Source organism: Lepisosteus platostomus, chromosome 2 (assembly GCF_059453375.1).
Source record: "Lepisosteus platostomus isolate fLepPlt1 chromosome 2, fLepPlt1.hap1, whole genome shotgun sequence".
Classification (NCBI taxonomy): domain Eukaryota; kingdom Metazoa; phylum Chordata; class Actinopteri; order Semionotiformes; family Lepisosteidae; genus Lepisosteus; species Lepisosteus platostomus.
The window spans coordinates 529,070-546,474 of NC_142612.1; the positions used below are offsets into that span (position 1 = coordinate 529,070).

General features: G+C 39.0%; 1 protein-coding gene across 19 annotated transcripts in view; it reads right to left on the reverse strand.

Annotated features, from left to right (window-relative positions):
• Positions 1-2,082: 2,082 nt before the first annotated feature.
• lmo7a (LIM domain 7a) overlaps positions 2,083-17,405 on the reverse strand; it is a 72,418-nt gene continuing 57,095 nt past the window's right edge. For 12 of the 19 annotated variants that reach the window (XM_088644445.1, XM_088644435.1, XM_088644440.1 and 9 more), the window contains 15 exons: positions 16,959-17,137; positions 16,251-16,314; positions 15,890-15,946; positions 14,370-14,395; positions 13,886-13,993; positions 13,529-13,621; positions 12,652-13,142; positions 12,318-12,374; positions 12,066-12,121; positions 10,882-11,040; positions 10,228-10,435; positions 8,200-8,457; positions 6,168-6,276; positions 5,173-5,275; positions 2,083-3,460 (listed from right to left, as the gene is read on the reverse strand). In XM_088644445.1, the coding sequence (XP_088500571.1) occupies positions 3,438-3,460; positions 5,173-5,275; positions 6,168-6,276; positions 8,200-8,457; positions 10,228-10,435; positions 10,882-11,040; positions 12,066-12,121; positions 12,318-12,374; positions 12,652-13,142; positions 13,529-13,621; positions 13,886-13,993; positions 14,370-14,395; positions 15,890-15,946; positions 16,251-16,314; positions 16,959-17,137 (1,991 nt within the window). In that variant the 3' untranslated portion in view covers positions 2,083-3,437. Of the gene's footprint in view, positions 3,461-5,172; positions 5,276-6,167; positions 6,277-8,199; positions 8,458-10,227; positions 10,436-10,881; positions 11,041-12,065; positions 12,122-12,317; positions 12,375-12,651; positions 13,143-13,528; positions 13,622-13,885; positions 13,994-14,369; positions 14,396-15,699; positions 15,742-15,889; positions 15,947-16,250; positions 16,315-16,958; positions 17,138-17,405 lie in introns of all 19 variants that reach the window. The other 7 variants (XM_088644444.1, XM_088644438.1, XM_088644443.1 and 4 more) reach the window with 7 other exon arrangements.

The window sequence follows — 17,405 nt, forward strand, 5'->3', positions numbered from 1 at the left end:
CACTTACCTGATTACCCACTTACTTGCCCAAATGAGTTGCCTTCTTACCCAAATGCTTAATTGAACATTTTCCTCCCCCCAGGGGAAGAGTAAGGATCCTTTGTTTTAAACGTGTTATAAGAAGCCCCAGTCAGTATAGAATAGGGATCTTTTTGGAAGAAGTTTTGTGGGACAGATCATGATCACTGTAGTTGAAACCAGGAGAGGATGTAGATATTATGGATTCTACAGGGAGCAGCTGAGAAGGGCTCCAGCATCATCTTCCTTCCCCCCTACATTAAACTGGATAAATCAAGATGGAGGACAGAAGGGAACCGCATTGTTCAGGAAGGCTGGGACTGGAGAAGTTTCCTAAGAGCCATCAAAAGTATACACAGTATCATTCTTGTTCCTTGGTGTAATGGAAGGCATCACGTTACATCACTGACTCGAGCTGGTTTCATAGAACACTGCTGCTGGACACCTCATTGGGGACATATTTTGGTAACTGAGTTCCAATGGGATTTGTACTGTTCTTCCAGTAAGTGACTATGGTGAATGATTTGTATTGTGTGTAATGGGTAGAATATTAGACTAAAATAAATGGGATATTATGTATGATAATTGTCTAGTTAACGAATGCATTGGCAAGTCTGGGAGATTAAATTAATGTGGCAAATTAATAAGGGCCCTAGCACCTGTTATAATTGCTAGGTGACATACAGTAGTTGTGCACAAAACAACAATTCTTATTTTTAGAAGTCACCTATCCATTTATTTATAAGGACCTTTATTTTAGCACTTATCACTTCATGGATGGATGTAATTTCATTTCAATTATGAAAGATGAAAAAGTTTAAAGAATTTTTAATGCTTTAAAAATAAAACAAAATATGAACAAAAAACAGATCAAAGCATCATGATCAATTTTCTTCATGAACCATTACTATATCATCAGATTTGACCTTCCTGGCTATTACTATAATCCCGATAGTATTTATGTACCTACTGTACCTGATCAACCTCTAGATGGACCGCTTTGGGAGGTTTAATCACCCTTTCTGTGCAACTGCAGCCAGTTGTTGAAGGCTGGCCTGTCGGGATCGTCTGCTAGTGGTACCTGCAAAGTGAACCCCCTAGATCGTCGGAAGGAGTCAAGAGACAAATCTAGCCACCAGGACCGTGACATTGTTTTTTGAATCAATGGTATTGCAACCCTAGAACTATGTAACCTTGCAGCAGCCAATTGGAAAAGTATCTCTCCTGGACTTGCATGCAGGAACACAAAAACTGCTGACTCAAGCACTCTGTCAAATTATCACTGAATAGACCTACTGTCTTGGGTAAAAGGGAATTTCTTCCCAAAAATCACAATTCCACTTCCCCACTAGTTGACCAGAACTGAAATGCAACAGTCAAGAGTTATATCAGCTCAAGATGTGTTCCCTCAGTTCAGTCAAGGGAAACAAACTCAGTTCAAACACCTGACAATTTTAGTTAAATAATTTTACTCAAACTCATTTTGCTCTCTCAGTGTACAGAACTACTGTTTAGTATTTATTCATTATGCATCACTTTTTCATAAATAGAAGTAAAACAAATGTCAGTCCTACAAACATCATTTTTACAGTTTGAAAGTGAATTGTTCTGTGAAAATTGTTAAACAAAGATTTTTTAATTTTATTTTTAAGCAAATGTCTGTGCTGATCCATACCTGTCAAAAGCTGAACCTAAATAAAAACCATCTGCGTGTCTGTCACCGGATAGTGTCTTGGTAAAGATCAAGTTACAGATTAATCAATTACAGTCCAGTGATCTAATCTGAAAGACACATAAAGCTAATTATGTGAAAGCTTGTTGGGAATATGCGTTTTGAGTTGAAATGTGTAAATATTTAAGATAATTATTTTATTTTTACATTCTACAGTAGTTATATAATACATCCAAGGTAAGGAACAATGTAATGGTTCATATTCAGTGTACTTTTTCCAATCATGCAATTTACTCATTATCACTAATGGTAGGCATCATAAAAGTTCATCATAAGAGTTTTCTGCAGATGATATCAATACCAATCTTGGCAAAATGTAGCAGAATGGAAACGGGTGTTAAAAAAATCTTTATTAGTTCTTAACTATGATCCAGGCACATCCTTACAATTGTAAATGTACTACAATATATGACTCAAAACTGCCATGTTCCTTTCCACACAAAGTATGACAAGAACAATCCTCTATGATGTGCACCGCAGGGATGAATGAACAATTTGAGACCAGGTTAGAAAAAACAATAGATAAATGTCATTATGCATATGCAGGAAAGTGAATCCTTATCTATACCTCGTTTTCACAACCGTCTTATGGTACAAATCTTTAGTCATCTCAAGAAAAAACAACAATCGGTAGACAAGATAACCAGAGACGTGTCATTCCAAAGATTTAATCAAAGATGTTGTAGCTAGGAAAATATGAAGTTCATACACTCACAAAAACAAAAAATGCAGATTTAATAATTTTATTTACAAACATAATTGAACAAAGAATAGACTTTTTAGATTCCAGTTATGATAACACTTGCTTTTCTAGGAAAAATCTTTGTTCCCCAAAATGCATTGAATAGAGCACCTCAATGAAAAACATAACTCAGAACTTTCTAACCACTATACCAAAAATGTAAATACCCAATGTAATTCATTGCATATATAATAATCTGTCACCTTGACAAAAGAAAAGAAAATCAAAAAGGCACATTGTTGATAAACCGTGATAGATATTTTAGACCGCAAACAAATTGTTCAACAAAAACTTTTGGAGGGGGGTACTAAGATACAAAAGAAATGATAAAATAGCAAGTATCAACTACTTTTAATATGAACAGCCAAATAATGCTACTCTGAAATTAAATCATTCATACCAGTTGAAGGTCACGATAATGATTCATTAACTAGATAGAGGTACAATACATGTATCATATCTAATAAAACTTCTGTAATATACATGCATGTCCCTTATACTTTGTACAGGCTGAAAGTGATATTCTGGTATAGAGGAGTCACCCTGTGAAGCTCACTCTCTTGCAACAAAAGGTCACAAAAATGAATTATACAATCATTTGATAAAGACTCACGATTATATATATATAATCTTAATATCTAGGAAAAGGACATGACCTACAGTCAGAAACAAATCTATTGGCAACCCCGTCATAAAATATTAAATTTACTTGGAATCCTTATTGTTTGATTTCCAGGATAAATTAGTGCTCAATAAACTTTGAAAATGTATTATTGATAAAATAGTTTATTAAACTAAGCGAATCAGTGAATGTTTCAAAAGAAGAGTGTCAATATGTTTCTCTGCAACAATATTTATAGCCATTGCTGCAGTATTTATACATATTTGTCTTCTGAAGCTTCTTCTTCAATCTGCTGTAGAGAGTCACCTTTGACTGCAGTGACATCACATGGCAGTGGGCTGTCCAGCTAAGTGGGATCAAGAGTTTGGTTAATCACTCCTGAAATACACTATTTTATAACAGAACCATGCTCTCTGCCAGCAGGCAGTAAAAGCCCCTGTTCATGAATCAGTAAAAAACAGAAGCACTGTTACACTGCTGTGCAAATAAATGTTACAGTACTGTGGCCTGCACTATCTTGTTCAGTAGAATCAAAATGTTGGATAAGGAAACTGCACTGTTTTAGGAAGAGGTATGAAGAAAGCAAATGGCATGTAAAAACCAAGGCAGAGGACACGTCAGCCAGTAATGAACTGTCAAGGTTTCAGATGTTTCACTTCTATAACTAGCTCCGTACAAGAGTCTATTAAACAAACTCTGCCTCATTCCTTCATAGTCTTTCAAAAATATTTCCCCTGAATTGTAAACTTACGTTTTGTGATGATGGTATCTCTTGATGTATACTAGAAGTATGCATATATCCTATTTCCAAGTGGTGGAATTACACCGATTTCCTTAAATATATCCTAGTAAATCCCTTTCCTGTCACAGACCACCTACAGAAAATTTGCACCTGGAAATTTCTCCTCTTAAATATTTTGTTAAATTTCCTGTAGCAGAACACAGCAAAAGCCTGGTTCAGGTCTTAAACTGAAGCTATCCCCCTTGGCTTCAAGTGTGAACAGTCAATTTTTTTAATCTCTTAATGTGTCCGTTCAGCAGACAAAGATACGGAACATTTTTTGGGGAGGTCTTCAGAGGTCAAAGTTGTCAAATTCTAGGCCTCAAAATGCTTACAGGCCTTGTCATAGGTATGTACTAGCTTGGATAAAAATGTGTGATAAATCTATCAATTTGAAAAAATTAATTCTTTTTTTTTTTTAAGACTGGACCTAGAATGAAATCTTTCGCCTCCCCTAAAAAATGATCATCAAAGTTATTGAAAGCCTATATAACATGTAAAAGATATTGCAATTGATATAAAAAGCCTATAGGCACTGCTAAAGAGCCTTATCTGCTGTAAGTGAAAAAAAACTTTAGAGTGGCCTTCAGGTCTGAAAAATTTACCACTGATAAGATACTGATTGATTACCACCTGCTGGGGCAATGATTGACAGCTGGAATGCAGACAGAAGGCAGCCAGTGGCTCCCAGGGGAAGTCCCGCCCCCTAATGACTCTGAATGGCTGAAAATACGATGAAAGACATCGTTTTTCACCAATCAGACCAGCTTTTCAAACGGTCATTTTCAAATTCGATTGCAAAAGCCAATCGATCTGTTTCTTGCCGGCCCCAGGACGTTGCCTATGCACTAGAGGGTTAATAAGATTAGTTGAAAGAGAACTTCTTAACTAATTGGTGTTTTACTAAATGGATTAAGAAGCAGTCACTAATCGTTTCAACCATCTCAAATTCGACTTCTGTATTCCCCATCACAATATTCCAATTTAGGTGTGGGAGGTTGAAAGGCTTTCCTGACCAAGATCCATGTCCACTAAGACAGTTGACAAGTGTCCAGTAAGACACAGTGTGGTCTGGGGATGTAGCCCCTGTTAGGTGCACATGCCCTTTTCTGCAGCTGTGACCTACTGTTGCGCACGCATATCTGTACCTCTCTCTGGCCCTTCGTCTTGCTCCAGATTCCCTGACCTAAAATATATTTCATTTCTGCTGTTTACAAATGCTGCTTAGTCCATTGATCAAAGTAGAAAATAGAAATAGAACTGAAAATGACACTTACTTTTAAATCTGAGATAGCAGGAGTTACAGTAAAGCTGGCGGTTTCGTATTCTGACTTCAGCTCCTGTTTCTGATCCACCGAGATCTGAGCCACAGTCAATACACTGCACAGGACAACAGTGAAAGAATGTAACCTTTAAAACAGCACTGCCTTAGAGGAACACGCAGACACCGTGTGAAAAGCCACAAGCTGCTTTAGTGTAAGAAGTGAGCCTTTAGTCAGTGCACCAGCCAATCCTCTACTGGGGTTAAGCAAAAGCCAAAGATGTTAATAGGGAGGTGACAAAATGATGCACTGAAGAAGCAAAAATTGGCAGAGGAAAATAAAAATGCTTTTCATAGCTGAAAAAAATGTAATGAGCAAAACGGTATGTCTTTAAAACAGTAAATGGTAGATGTTTCTGAAAAATAACAAATTAAAGCAACAACTACAAAATAAATACTAAAGTGATTGAGAGCTGACAAGAAGCATATTTTTGTGATGCATTCAATTTGGCACTGACATAGTCCCAAGTGCAGGATCCATGCATCCTATAAAGAATTTCAACAACCCGCTAAAAACAGATGTAGACTTCAAATGGAATGTTAGTATTAGGAGATAAGTAAATAACAGCAGATGTTTTACAATAAACATGTAAGTATGACTTTAGTACAGAAAATAAATTTTTGGTCTTTTTTATACTTTTTTCCTTGAATTGTTATAGTCTATATTCAGATTTTTCTTTAACTTCTCAATTTATACATCTGTCATAAAAATAAAGAAACTGCTCACTCAGATTCCACCTGAAAAACAATGTTTTCCATTTTTAAGTATTTAAATCTTTAGAGACAATATTTTAAGAGTTCCAGTCTCGGAGGAATTGCATGGATCATACACATACAGTATACGCAGTAGATAATTAGTGCAAGCAAATTAACTGAGCTTAGTATTTGCAGACATGCAGCTGTTCATCAGTACAGCGTGAGCTTCCCATGATGCCGAGTCCTTGATCTCACCTTAAAACACTGCAAATGATAACAAAGACCCAGAGATTCGATGACCATGGCAGCTCCTTTGCCCAAAGGTGCATCACAGTATGCACAGATTTTCTTCCCACTGACTGACCTAGATTGCAGAATGGAAATGTGACTGGAGATCTATAATATGTCTAAGTCCCTCAGGTACATGTAGGTGTAGTAGCATTTATCCAACCAAATAATACATTAATTTAAATAACTAAATTAATTTAACATCCATGAAAGAAAACATTTCTTTGTTTTGGCACAGGTAAACCTGAAAAAGGTTCCAAAGACAAAAGGTTGTGTCTTTTGTTTTCAGCATGGAATAAACCTTCCTTTGCAGCCTACATACTGTATGCTGACACAGCCACCTAATTGAATCTCTCTGTTATGCTGAAAGAGATCCATATCAAGATAAAGAAAGAAAAACACACAAAGTGCTGGGGTCAGCTTTCTCAACTATACATTAAAACGATGTTTGGCTTTTTTAAGTGCCTTAAAGATAAACCATGAACTGTTTTAACAAATGTATTTGTGACACATCTTAAAAAAACATAACTAAAAAAGTGTGGAACTAGGAAAATTATTACTTCAGAAATTACCTTGACATTTTCAAATAAAATAAAACCTTTTGATTAATTTTTGTCATGCTTGCCTTCGCTGGCAAGCTGTGGGGTTAACCAGTATTGACACAGCAGATGGTTACATTACCTTCCAAACCATCTCCCAGCAGTGGTTGTCATGGTTTCCAGGACCACCTGGAAACAATTTACGACCACTCCCAGTTCAGCTGGTCCAGAAAATACCTGTATCTGATGGAGCTTGGGGCTCTACCATAAAGCTCTTTGAATTCTTGAGTCCATAGTTTCCATTGCCCTAGCTTCTCCTTGCCCCCGTTTCCCTAGTGTTGCCTTGCTTGGATTCCTGCTGTGTGTTGTACTGCCAGCAGCCGTATCACCCTGCAACTCACAACTGGCAACCAACTGAAGCTAAGCAGGTGTGAGCCTGGTCAGTACCTGGAGGGGAGACCTCCTGGGAAAAACTAAGGTTGCTGCTGGAAGAGGTGTTAGTGGGGCCAGCAGGGGGCAGTCACCCTGCGGTCCATGTGAGTCCTAATGCCCCAGTATAGTGTTGGGGACACTATACTGTAAACAGGCGCCGTCCTTCGGATGAGACGTAAAACCAAGGTTCTGACTCTCCCCCTGGTCGTTAAAAATCCCAGGGCATTTCTCAAAGTAGGGGTGTAACCCCGGTGTCCTGGACAAAATTCTCATTGGCCTTTATCAATCATGGCCTCCTAATAATCCCCATCTATGAATTGGCTTCATTACTCTGCTCGCCTCCCCAATGATAGCTGATGTGTGGGGAGCATTCTGGTGCACTATGGCTGCCGTCGCATCATCCAGGTGGATGCTGCACATTGGTAGTGGTGGAGGGTGTCCCCATTACCTGTAAAGCGCTTTGAGTGGAGTGTCCAGAAAAGCACTATATAAGTGTAAGCAATTATTATTATTATTATTTTGTTCTTTGGAATCTGTTCACTCTCACAATTTCTTGTAGATCTGTCCCCACTACAAACTGAGTTACCGAGTTTTCTGGATCTGACCCTCACCTCATCCTGACCAGACCCATCGAACCATACCCCCTCTGTGCTTTGGACCTTGTTTGTGCCTCTCCATCGGCTTTGCACCCCCCACCTGTTTGACCACAATCTCAGACTGTGCTTATTTCTGGTTTCCTACACTGCCACAGCATGCCGTCTGTGTGCGCATACGACAACGCCTCCTTGTGTCTGGAGCTGGCTACAACCCCGCCGCCTGCAGGTTGCCCCATCTCAGCTGCTCCTCGCCCAGAATGTGGGTTCATTCTACACCTCAGATCCACTGCTACTCCCACCTCTGCAGCCGAGTATTACCATTTGACAATAGTGTTGCATGGCTGTATAAGTAAACGGTAAAACAAGGTCGCGTTTCTCGAGAGGAAGAAGAGGGGATACCAGCCCTTAGGGTGCAGCTGCGGGGAGTCTCACCTGCTGCGCTGCTGCTGTTGGAAGAGCAGATCGGGAGAGGGCTGGTTCCAGAGACCCTGCTTCAGGGAACCCATGGAGAGGGATGTGGGCAGAGTGGAAGGTGTGCGCATGTAGCTGCGATTGGATGTGGACACTGGCTGGGGATACCGGCTGAAGTCCTGGACCAAAGAAGAGGAGATGGAGGACGAGCTGGATATCCATGGAGGCTGCTTCAGGGAGTTGGATCGAGGGGAATCCAGGTTGTCAAGCGACTCGCCTCTGAAAATGGTAGAGTTTTTTGGAAGGAATATAGATATATGAAGTGCATTTATGAGAAAGCACAAATTACATCTTTAAACTGAGGACTGTTTGCTAATGGGTCAAAAAGCATTTGAAATGTCACACATTCCCTCCCTGTCAAATCCTAGAGGTTGATACTATTTTTCGACTTGGTACCTAAAACAAAATAATGATCTGTTTCAGCTTTAGGTGACTTAGAAGTGCCTCTTAGATTTTAAAGTTTGTGACACTGGGAAGAGTAAACACTTCAAACTTCAAAGGAAAGAGGATGTTTGCTGAGGTCTGGGGGGGGTCCCTTAAGCAGAAACAATGGTAAAGTTTATCTTTGTATACCTAAGTAAGTTGTGGGTTAATGATTGCAAAGGAGCAGGACAGAAACAGACAATATAAGATCACATTATAGAGCTCAGAGAAGGGGGACAGGAGAGGAAGGAAGAAGCAGGCAACAAGGAGAGGATAGAGAAGTCTCGGAGGAGTTGTGACTTGCGCCAGGCGAGAGCACCTGCTTCATGATCATCAAAATCAAACCTGGCTGGATCCAAGTATCCTAACCCTGTTAGAGAGGGCATGCTATTCTGTGTTTTTAGGGATCTTGGGTTTCCTCGGTAAAAGATACCTCAGTTTGAAACGGCTTTCCTGCTTAGGGTGCATTTTTATGGATAGTGATATAGGCTCCTATTAATTTTGTGGCATTCGGGAAACAGAGAGATTTAACTGCAGGTTGCATTATATATAGTTAGAAGGTAGCTCATCTCTTGTGTGGCCTCTGTAGGGATATTAAGAGTTTGATGTAGTTCAGGTGGGTAGCTGCGTCAGCATGCATAGGCTGCAAAGGAACAAGAATAGGTTTATTCTGTGCTGAAAAGAGAAGAAAGAAAACAATATTTCTGCTGTGGAGCCGTCTTCAGGTGTAAGAAAGATAGGGCAGTCAGCAAAGATAATTAGCATGGGAAAACAAGTCGGGAGAGAGGAGGAATCAGGAGCAGGGGAGAAGCAGAGTGGCCAATCAATTGGTGCGAGGTCGAGAGAGGTGAGGAGAGGTGTGAAACGAAACCTACAAATGAATAGAGAGAATTAGAAGAAAACTAGTCTGTTGTTGAGAGAGGGGGAAGATGTGAACCAAGTTTCAGGATAATTTTAGTTTCTGATGTTTTTCTGCTATAGGAGTTAAGAAACCATACTTTGAGAACGGAGAGATCGGTGTGATCATGGCCATCAGAGGTGAATGATCATGGCCGTTATTTATCAATTGTGCTTATTGCTTAAAAAAATTAATAATGATAAATCTTATTCCGGAAGAACACTATTTTAATTTTTTGCTCCAGCTGATTTCTTAACCATAGGCTAACTTATTGAAATTATTTATTTGGGGCTTATTATATTTGTCAATTTATTTTGAGCTCTTAAAAGGTCAAATGGGATTTGTAATTGGTTTCAACCCTGGATCAATTTCCATCAGACTATCCAAAATCAGTTTCAGAACTGCCCTTATTCAGAAGTGCTGCTTGAAATGTATCCAACTGGTCCTCTGCAAAAGGGAAAAAAAACATCATTGTGGGAGTGTCATGTACTATATCATTCCCATCTGTTTCTGTTCCTCATTGATTGATCTTTTAGTAAGAGCTGTTTAGTCAGAAATAATAGCCAGCAGGCTGAGGAGAGGCCTTCATAAAGTTCTGTTTGCTGAAGATATTTAAAGAAGTACCCTTGAAATAGACTGTTTTTGACAGTAAGGACTTAACTTCTTACCTCCTCATTGGCCCAGAGAAGCTGACTGGCTCCTTGTTGACACTGGCACTGCGCTGTCTGATCCAGCTGCTGTCAGTCACAAGCTGATTCTTCTTCTTCATCTCTTCAATGATCCGCTGTCTTTCCAGCTCTGCCTGAGAGAGAGCCTGGTCCTTCTTCTTTTGAGAATCTGCTCTGCTCCAGGTGCTGTCCATGGATTTGCTGGTGGCTGAAATCAACCAAAAGTCCAGACTTAGCAGAACATTAAGGGATGAAAAGACGTGATATAGTATTTGATGAAATGATTTGGTTTTAAAGACCTTATTTTAATTGATTCAAGATCACCAATTTGTCAACAGTTTATTCTCTATTAAAAAAGATTTGTGCAAGAACTATTGTTGTACATGCCAGACAGTGGTGGTAATTATCTTGGTGATGAACACTTTTAAAGAAAGAGTAAATTGTATTTTATTTATAGAAATGTAGGTGCCATAAAAGAATGGTGGAAAAATAAATGGTAGAGGAATTTAACCAGCATTCTGAATTATGCATTTTAAATAAATGATGAAAATGATTAGAGATATTCCAATCAACACACAATTGCCAATCATTCAAAACTTTTTTTTTATTTTTTCTGATCAGTGTGAAGGCCACAGATTAAAGGCCTTTGCCCACCTCTCTCTGGGTCAGCATATTTCATCAAATTAAGGATTTGCTTTCTTTCTGCCTCCAGCTCAGATGCTGCCACCATTTTCTGGACTTCCCTGTTTTTCTTCCTCCTCAATTCCTCCTCCAGCAGCCATTGAGCCATGCCCCCATGTCTGCAGTAAATACCTACGTACACGATTATACGACTATACCTTGTTTATTTTGAAACTTTAATGAACATTTCTGTTTCACCGGTGAAGAGAATATTAAATATAATGGTCTTGTAAACTCTGACCCATATGTTCATTTGTAATGATACCTTTCCTTCCTAAAAAATGTGTGAATAGTATGAAAAGGTAGTTCATTTCATGACCAAAAGTCATTTCCTACATAATGTTTTTTGCCGTATATTAGGACTTAAAAAGAAATAATGAAACCGTGTACAACAATAATACAGTCCCCAGTATGTTAGCTTGAAATTTATACCAGACAACTGACATGAGGGGGATAAGGTCATTAGCATTGGGAAGTATTAATTAAGCACACTTCAGACAGCTTATTCATGTGGAAAAAAAAATTAAGATAAGATCACTTTACTGGCCATATACAATTTCTTGCATTAGTAATTTGTCTTTTCACATACCCCAGCTTGCTCTCCATGAGACGCAAAGGCAGGGAGAGAGAAGCTTAGGGTCAGAGCTCAGGGTCAACCATTTATACGGCGCCCCTGGAGCAGCTGGGGTTAAGGGCCTTGCTCAGGGGCCCAAAGGAGTAGGATTCCTCTGCCGGCTGCAGGATACGAACCAGCAACCTTCCAGATCCTTAGTCACAGAGCCACTGCCCCGAGCAGCATATATTCCTATCTTTAGCTCAGAACTGGAAATATACATTCCAGTTTATTTAACAAGATAGTGAAGACTGGCTTTAAAAGGCTTTTTGTGGGTTTCTCAGTTTGGGTACATTATTTGCTCTTAATTAATATAAAATTGAAAATAACCAAAGTAGTTCAAAATCTACTATAGTTGATATCTGCTGCTCCAACATTTTTTTATTGACATGCTTAAGCTAAGTAGGAAAAAGTTTGGTCATATTTCTAAACGGAACTATTTCCAAAATTATTTCATACATTTAGCAGAAATACTGTATGCAAACTGTCTATAAAACAGTCAATAAATTTGCATTGCACTTCAGAATACCTTATATAAACTTACCTTTGCCGTCTGCTGTGTAATCATCATCAAGATCTGAAGTAGACTTTGACTTGTTCCTAAATCACAAAAACAAATATATATGGTATCAAAATAAACTGATGGGTATTTCTCCACATTTTTGAAAAATAATCAATATCACCCTTATTTACTGTAATATATATATACACAAGTCCATTACATATTTTATAGTGATTTGTGATGCATTTAGTTTTGTTCATTTAAATATAATTCGAATTTCAGAGTCATACTAACCTGTCTGAGACTTCAATTTCAGGCTGGATTTTAGAAAAACCATAGGTATCGCCAGACCTGTGTTAGTGCAGCCAAGGAAATAGCAAAGAGAAGTATTTTATAGCAGTTAAATGTTAGGAAAAAAGAGGACAGAGAAGAGTAAAGAGTAACATTTACAGAATGACATCATGTGGTACTGTTTACAAAATGTAGATACTTGTCGGGCACAAACCGTACAAGCCTCTGTTCTTATCTGCTATTTGACGTTTTGCTTGTGCATCCTCCTTAAACTAAGCACTGCGGTGACAGAGGTTTAGGCGTCCAACACTTTCTCTTGAGAAAGAGGAGGTCATACCGCTGCTGCTGCTGCTGCTGCTGCTGCTGCTGCCTCAGCCTCTCCTGCTCCCTGTGCTGTTCTTCAGCAGCTTCTTGACGTCTCCTCTCCTCATCCTGCTGCCTGCGCCTCTGTTCCTCTTGACGTTGGCGCTCTTCCTCTTCTCTCTGCTTCCTCTCTTTCTCCCTCTGCTCTTCTTGGCGCTGGCGTGCCTCCTGCTCCGCTTGCCTCCTCCTCTCCTCTTCCAGACGTGCCTCCTCCTCCTGGCTTTGCCTCATCCTTCTCCGCTCCTCTTCCTCCTCCTGCTGCTGCTGCTGCTGCTGCTGCTGCTGCTTGAGCCGCTGGGCCTCCTCGTCCTGCAGCCTGGCAACATCCTTCTGTTCAGTGATCCTGGATGACTCTTCCCCCAGAGTGCTTCGATCTTTCCAAGACCATGTCTGCGGGCTTGGGGGAGAGTCAGGGGACTGATGGGTCAAACAGGGTTTAGTGTTGACTTCAATTATCCTGCGCTCCTGTTGGAATCGGGGGGAAAAAAAAACAGATTTATATGAAGATAGGTCAAACAGGGTCCAATCTTCGGGCATATATGACAAATTAGGGCTAGATTGCCCGTCTGGAATTTAATTTTATCATTAGAAAATCTTAAACACCTTTTTTCTTGACCAATTTGCAAGAAAATCCAATTCTGAAATGAAGTCATAATACAACAGAAGCAAAAGAAAAGGTAAATATGTGTAGCTTGATTTAAGAAAGTTTAGAAGTTTTTTAGCCATCTTCATAGGACATTATAATTGAATGAAACTGTTTATCAGAATATGACAACTTGAAATATCATTGTATTAGGCATTTCTTTTAAAAAAATGAACAAAAGGAACCTTCGGAATTGCACCATATATACCTCCTCATAGTACTTGGACCCTTCCTTCTCGGCCTCCTGCTGCGCACGGCGCCACTCCTCTTCCAATCTCTCCTGTTCACGCTTGTATTTCTCCTGCAAATGACAGCAAGGTCACCGTCACTAGCTAGACAGGTGGGCGAAACCTGTGAGCAGTGGACAATGTGCAACACCTGGACCGGGCTGGGAGTGAATGGGGTGGGGATCTTTCACTGCATGTGTGACAAAGCAGGAAGGTTTAATGTACGGCATGCTCTTTCGGTCAAGGGAAACATGGTTCTGATGTCTGCGAAAGAAAGCATCATCGCTTCACCAAAAAGGGTGAGGTGCGAAGAGATACGGAAGCAAGTAAACTCTTACCTGCAGCTGGCGCTCCTGCTCCTTCTGCCACTTCTCCTGGCGCTTCCTCTCCTCCTCGGGGTCCCAGGACCAGCGGCTGGAGGAGGTGCTGATGGAGGGGACCTGCAGCTGACGGGCGGAGACAGGACAAGGGAAACGTTGAGCAAGATATTCCTGATATTAGGATTACAGTCATTAGGTTAATACTCCTGTACAGTTACACAAAGAGAGGCAGAAGCAGCCACACACTCCTTCTGCTCTTTCAGACCTATTCCAGACTGATTCAAGGATGGACGCAGGGAAGAGAGTGGTGATGAGAAAAAATACAGAGCAGTGTTTCACAAAAGTGTTGCTATTCTGTTTATTATGCTATACGTTTTTCCCTAAAATACAAGAAGGAAATACATACTGCAGGTACTGGAAGATATCTCAAGCAGTAGTAAATGCAGGTACATTTTTTTTTGCAAAAAAAATATTTTGGAATAATATGTACATTAGAACTTACATCTGATATTGCAGACTCAGATCCACCTAAGAACAAAAAAAATGTGAGTTGATTTACTAATATCTATGAGATCGATCTGTATAGTACAAAGCACACTGGTGTCTTTCACTGGGTTTTTATGTTAAAATATTTATATAATAATTAGGTGTTTGCTGTACACACACTAACATTTCATTTTCTTATTCATGTGTTAAATTGCAATACAATACGCACAGAAAACAAGTATAATAAATCTAGTATATAAATAGTGAACAAAAGGGATACATACGCTTCATATGACTTCATATAAATCAGTTTAGAGCATTAGCAATTATCAGAATATTGCTATTGTCTGACAAGAAAATCATTTCATTTTTAAAAGAGGAAAATGGCATACTCACACTTGCCCAAGCATTTAATATTAGTTAGCAAAATGTAAATTTAGGGCATTCCCAACATACTGTAACATGCAGAATGTAAGAGTGGTACTTAAATGCACTGTACACCATACCAACATATAGTACGTAGCACAAAAACCTGAAGCTCACCTGAACATCAGCATGAACATGAATATATCTGCACATATGGAGCACACATCCTTAAAACATGTTGAAGTTGTAATTAGAATTCAATTTAGTTGCTTTTATTCTATCTTATGCACATGATAAAGCCAATACGTCAGGTAGTGGTTTAAGTGAGATGTCCTGCACTTGATTGATTGTGTTAATAAAGGTGAATCCTTTTACTTCAAAAGAAAAAAGAGCAATTAAATGCAAAATGCTCTACATTTAAATTGTTTTTTTTTGTAAATTAAAAAATCACATTTTCACTTATTTAAAAATGAAAATGAAAATCTGTATCTAATTATGAAACTGATTTTTAACGTAATAAGATGAAGATGAAAAGGTCAGAGCTGCATTAAGTCTGGAAGCAGAGTGTTATAGTGCTTATACCATGTTCATACTGCTTAAAGGGGAAAACTACCTTGTCACCATGTTTCAAAAAAGGAAGAAGCCAAAACAAAAACAAATTTGAAAGCAAGGAAGAAATCCAACTCATGACAATGGCATTCTTTATATGTTGGTATGGCATATGACATGCTGTTATAGAGAAATTAGAAATTCTGTTCTGTATAATAAATACATGTTGGACTCCATGGTGCAGGATTTACAAAATACTAGAGTCCAAACAGAAGTGGCAATGAAAGTCTATATTTATAAGGAATACTGAGGTTAGAATTTTAAATAACAAAAATATTGGCTTCATGTTTCCCCAAATCAATAAACGACTACTGAGAACAGCATATCACTCTCACAGATAAAGGTTAACACAACAAGCAAGGCCCCATTACCACAAAGGTAGACCAATGAACTGAATGCAAACCCTGACGAGCCTGAAGAAAGAGCAGATGAATTATGTTGCTTTGTTACATGAATTGATTACAAGGATGAAGAGGCCTATAACCCAGCACCACATTTTCAATGCGAAGATGATCTGAAAATTTGACAGCACCAAAACACAATCGATCTTTGTATTTTTACCTTGTTCAAAAAACTCTGATCTCCTTTTTAAGTTTTTCAAAGAAATTGGCTCAGATTCTACATAAGAAATAAAAAATAAGGTACACAAGGATAAATCCCAATCCTTAATGTGAACTCAGTAAAAGTTAAGGTACACAGTTTATGGTTTCAAACAATTTAGGAAACTGAAATAGTTCAATATGCTTTAATACATAGATTTTTATGTCATACCACCTGTCACAGGCAACAAACAACAGGCACAGCCAAACCCAGGCAAACAATATTATTGTCGCATGTAGCTAAAGGACAAATTCTTCCATTTCTCATTCACGTTAGTTCAGGCAGGAGAACACCAGCTGGCTTTCAGCTCTTTGCTCAGTACCTTTATGTCTCATTGTGACCGCCTCCCCACGGAAACCTCCATTCACTTCCTTAGTTGCTGCATCCTGGAAAAGCAACACCCGGTGAATAAAACACAAATAAGGGAGATGCAGAGAAAAGCTGACTATTAAAGATATCCTCAATCACAAATCACACACAGAACATTTAAGAGATGTCAATTAACCTAGACAGCATTTCTTTGGACTGTGGGAAGAAACTGGAGCACCTGGCAAAAGCCCATGTGGTCATGGGAGTGAACACGCAAACTGCGCAGGCCAGAATCAAATCCAGGATCCAAGAAAGGCAAGGCAGCTGCCACAACTGCTGTCAAAGGAATCTGTGCTGCCCCGGTCAAACAAATCTTCACTCCAATACTAAGAGTATCTAAATCTTTATGAGCTCTTGCTTTGTGAAGGGTCTTAAAACATTTTCCTGCCATAAATAATTTACGTATCGTCAAACTGTTACCCATTTTTAAACATTTACATGACTGAGTGACGTATAAAATAATTCTATTCATTCATGTCAGCAAGTGTATTATCGCTAAGAATTACATTTTACATCACAATCTTTCATTACCAAGCCAAATAACGGCACTAAAAAGCTGTTGTTCAAATATTGAATGTCAACCAAAAACCACAAAGAAAAAAACATTAAAAAACTGGATTTAACTTTTTGCCAAAGAAGCTTTTATAGCCAGCGAACTTACATTAACAGGCTCACTCATAAAATCTGGTTTCCTGGTCTCCCCCGGGGACTCGCGTGAAGTAAGATCTCTGCTGGTGTTGCTGTACTTTTCAGGGGAACCTATAAGTGTTTCATCCATACTGGTCAGATTGATGGTTTTATGGCTTTTAAATGGTAGGGAAGGTAGGTCTCTGCCCCAGTCTGAATGGTGTATGATGGCATAAAATCATGAGTTTATGAAAATATCAAGTTCACAAATCAAAATAATAATGACAACAAGCATAGGTGAAAGGCAGACAAAACAATACCAAAAGAGAGGGCATAATGGACAGACCACCTTCCCCAGACATGCATAGTCTACATTTAGTCAAAGCTTAAGAAACCCATTTTCACAAACAAGATTACAGATACTCAAATGTATGCAGCAATGCCATGTTTTTCTAGGTTTTTGGGTTGGAGTTACAATATT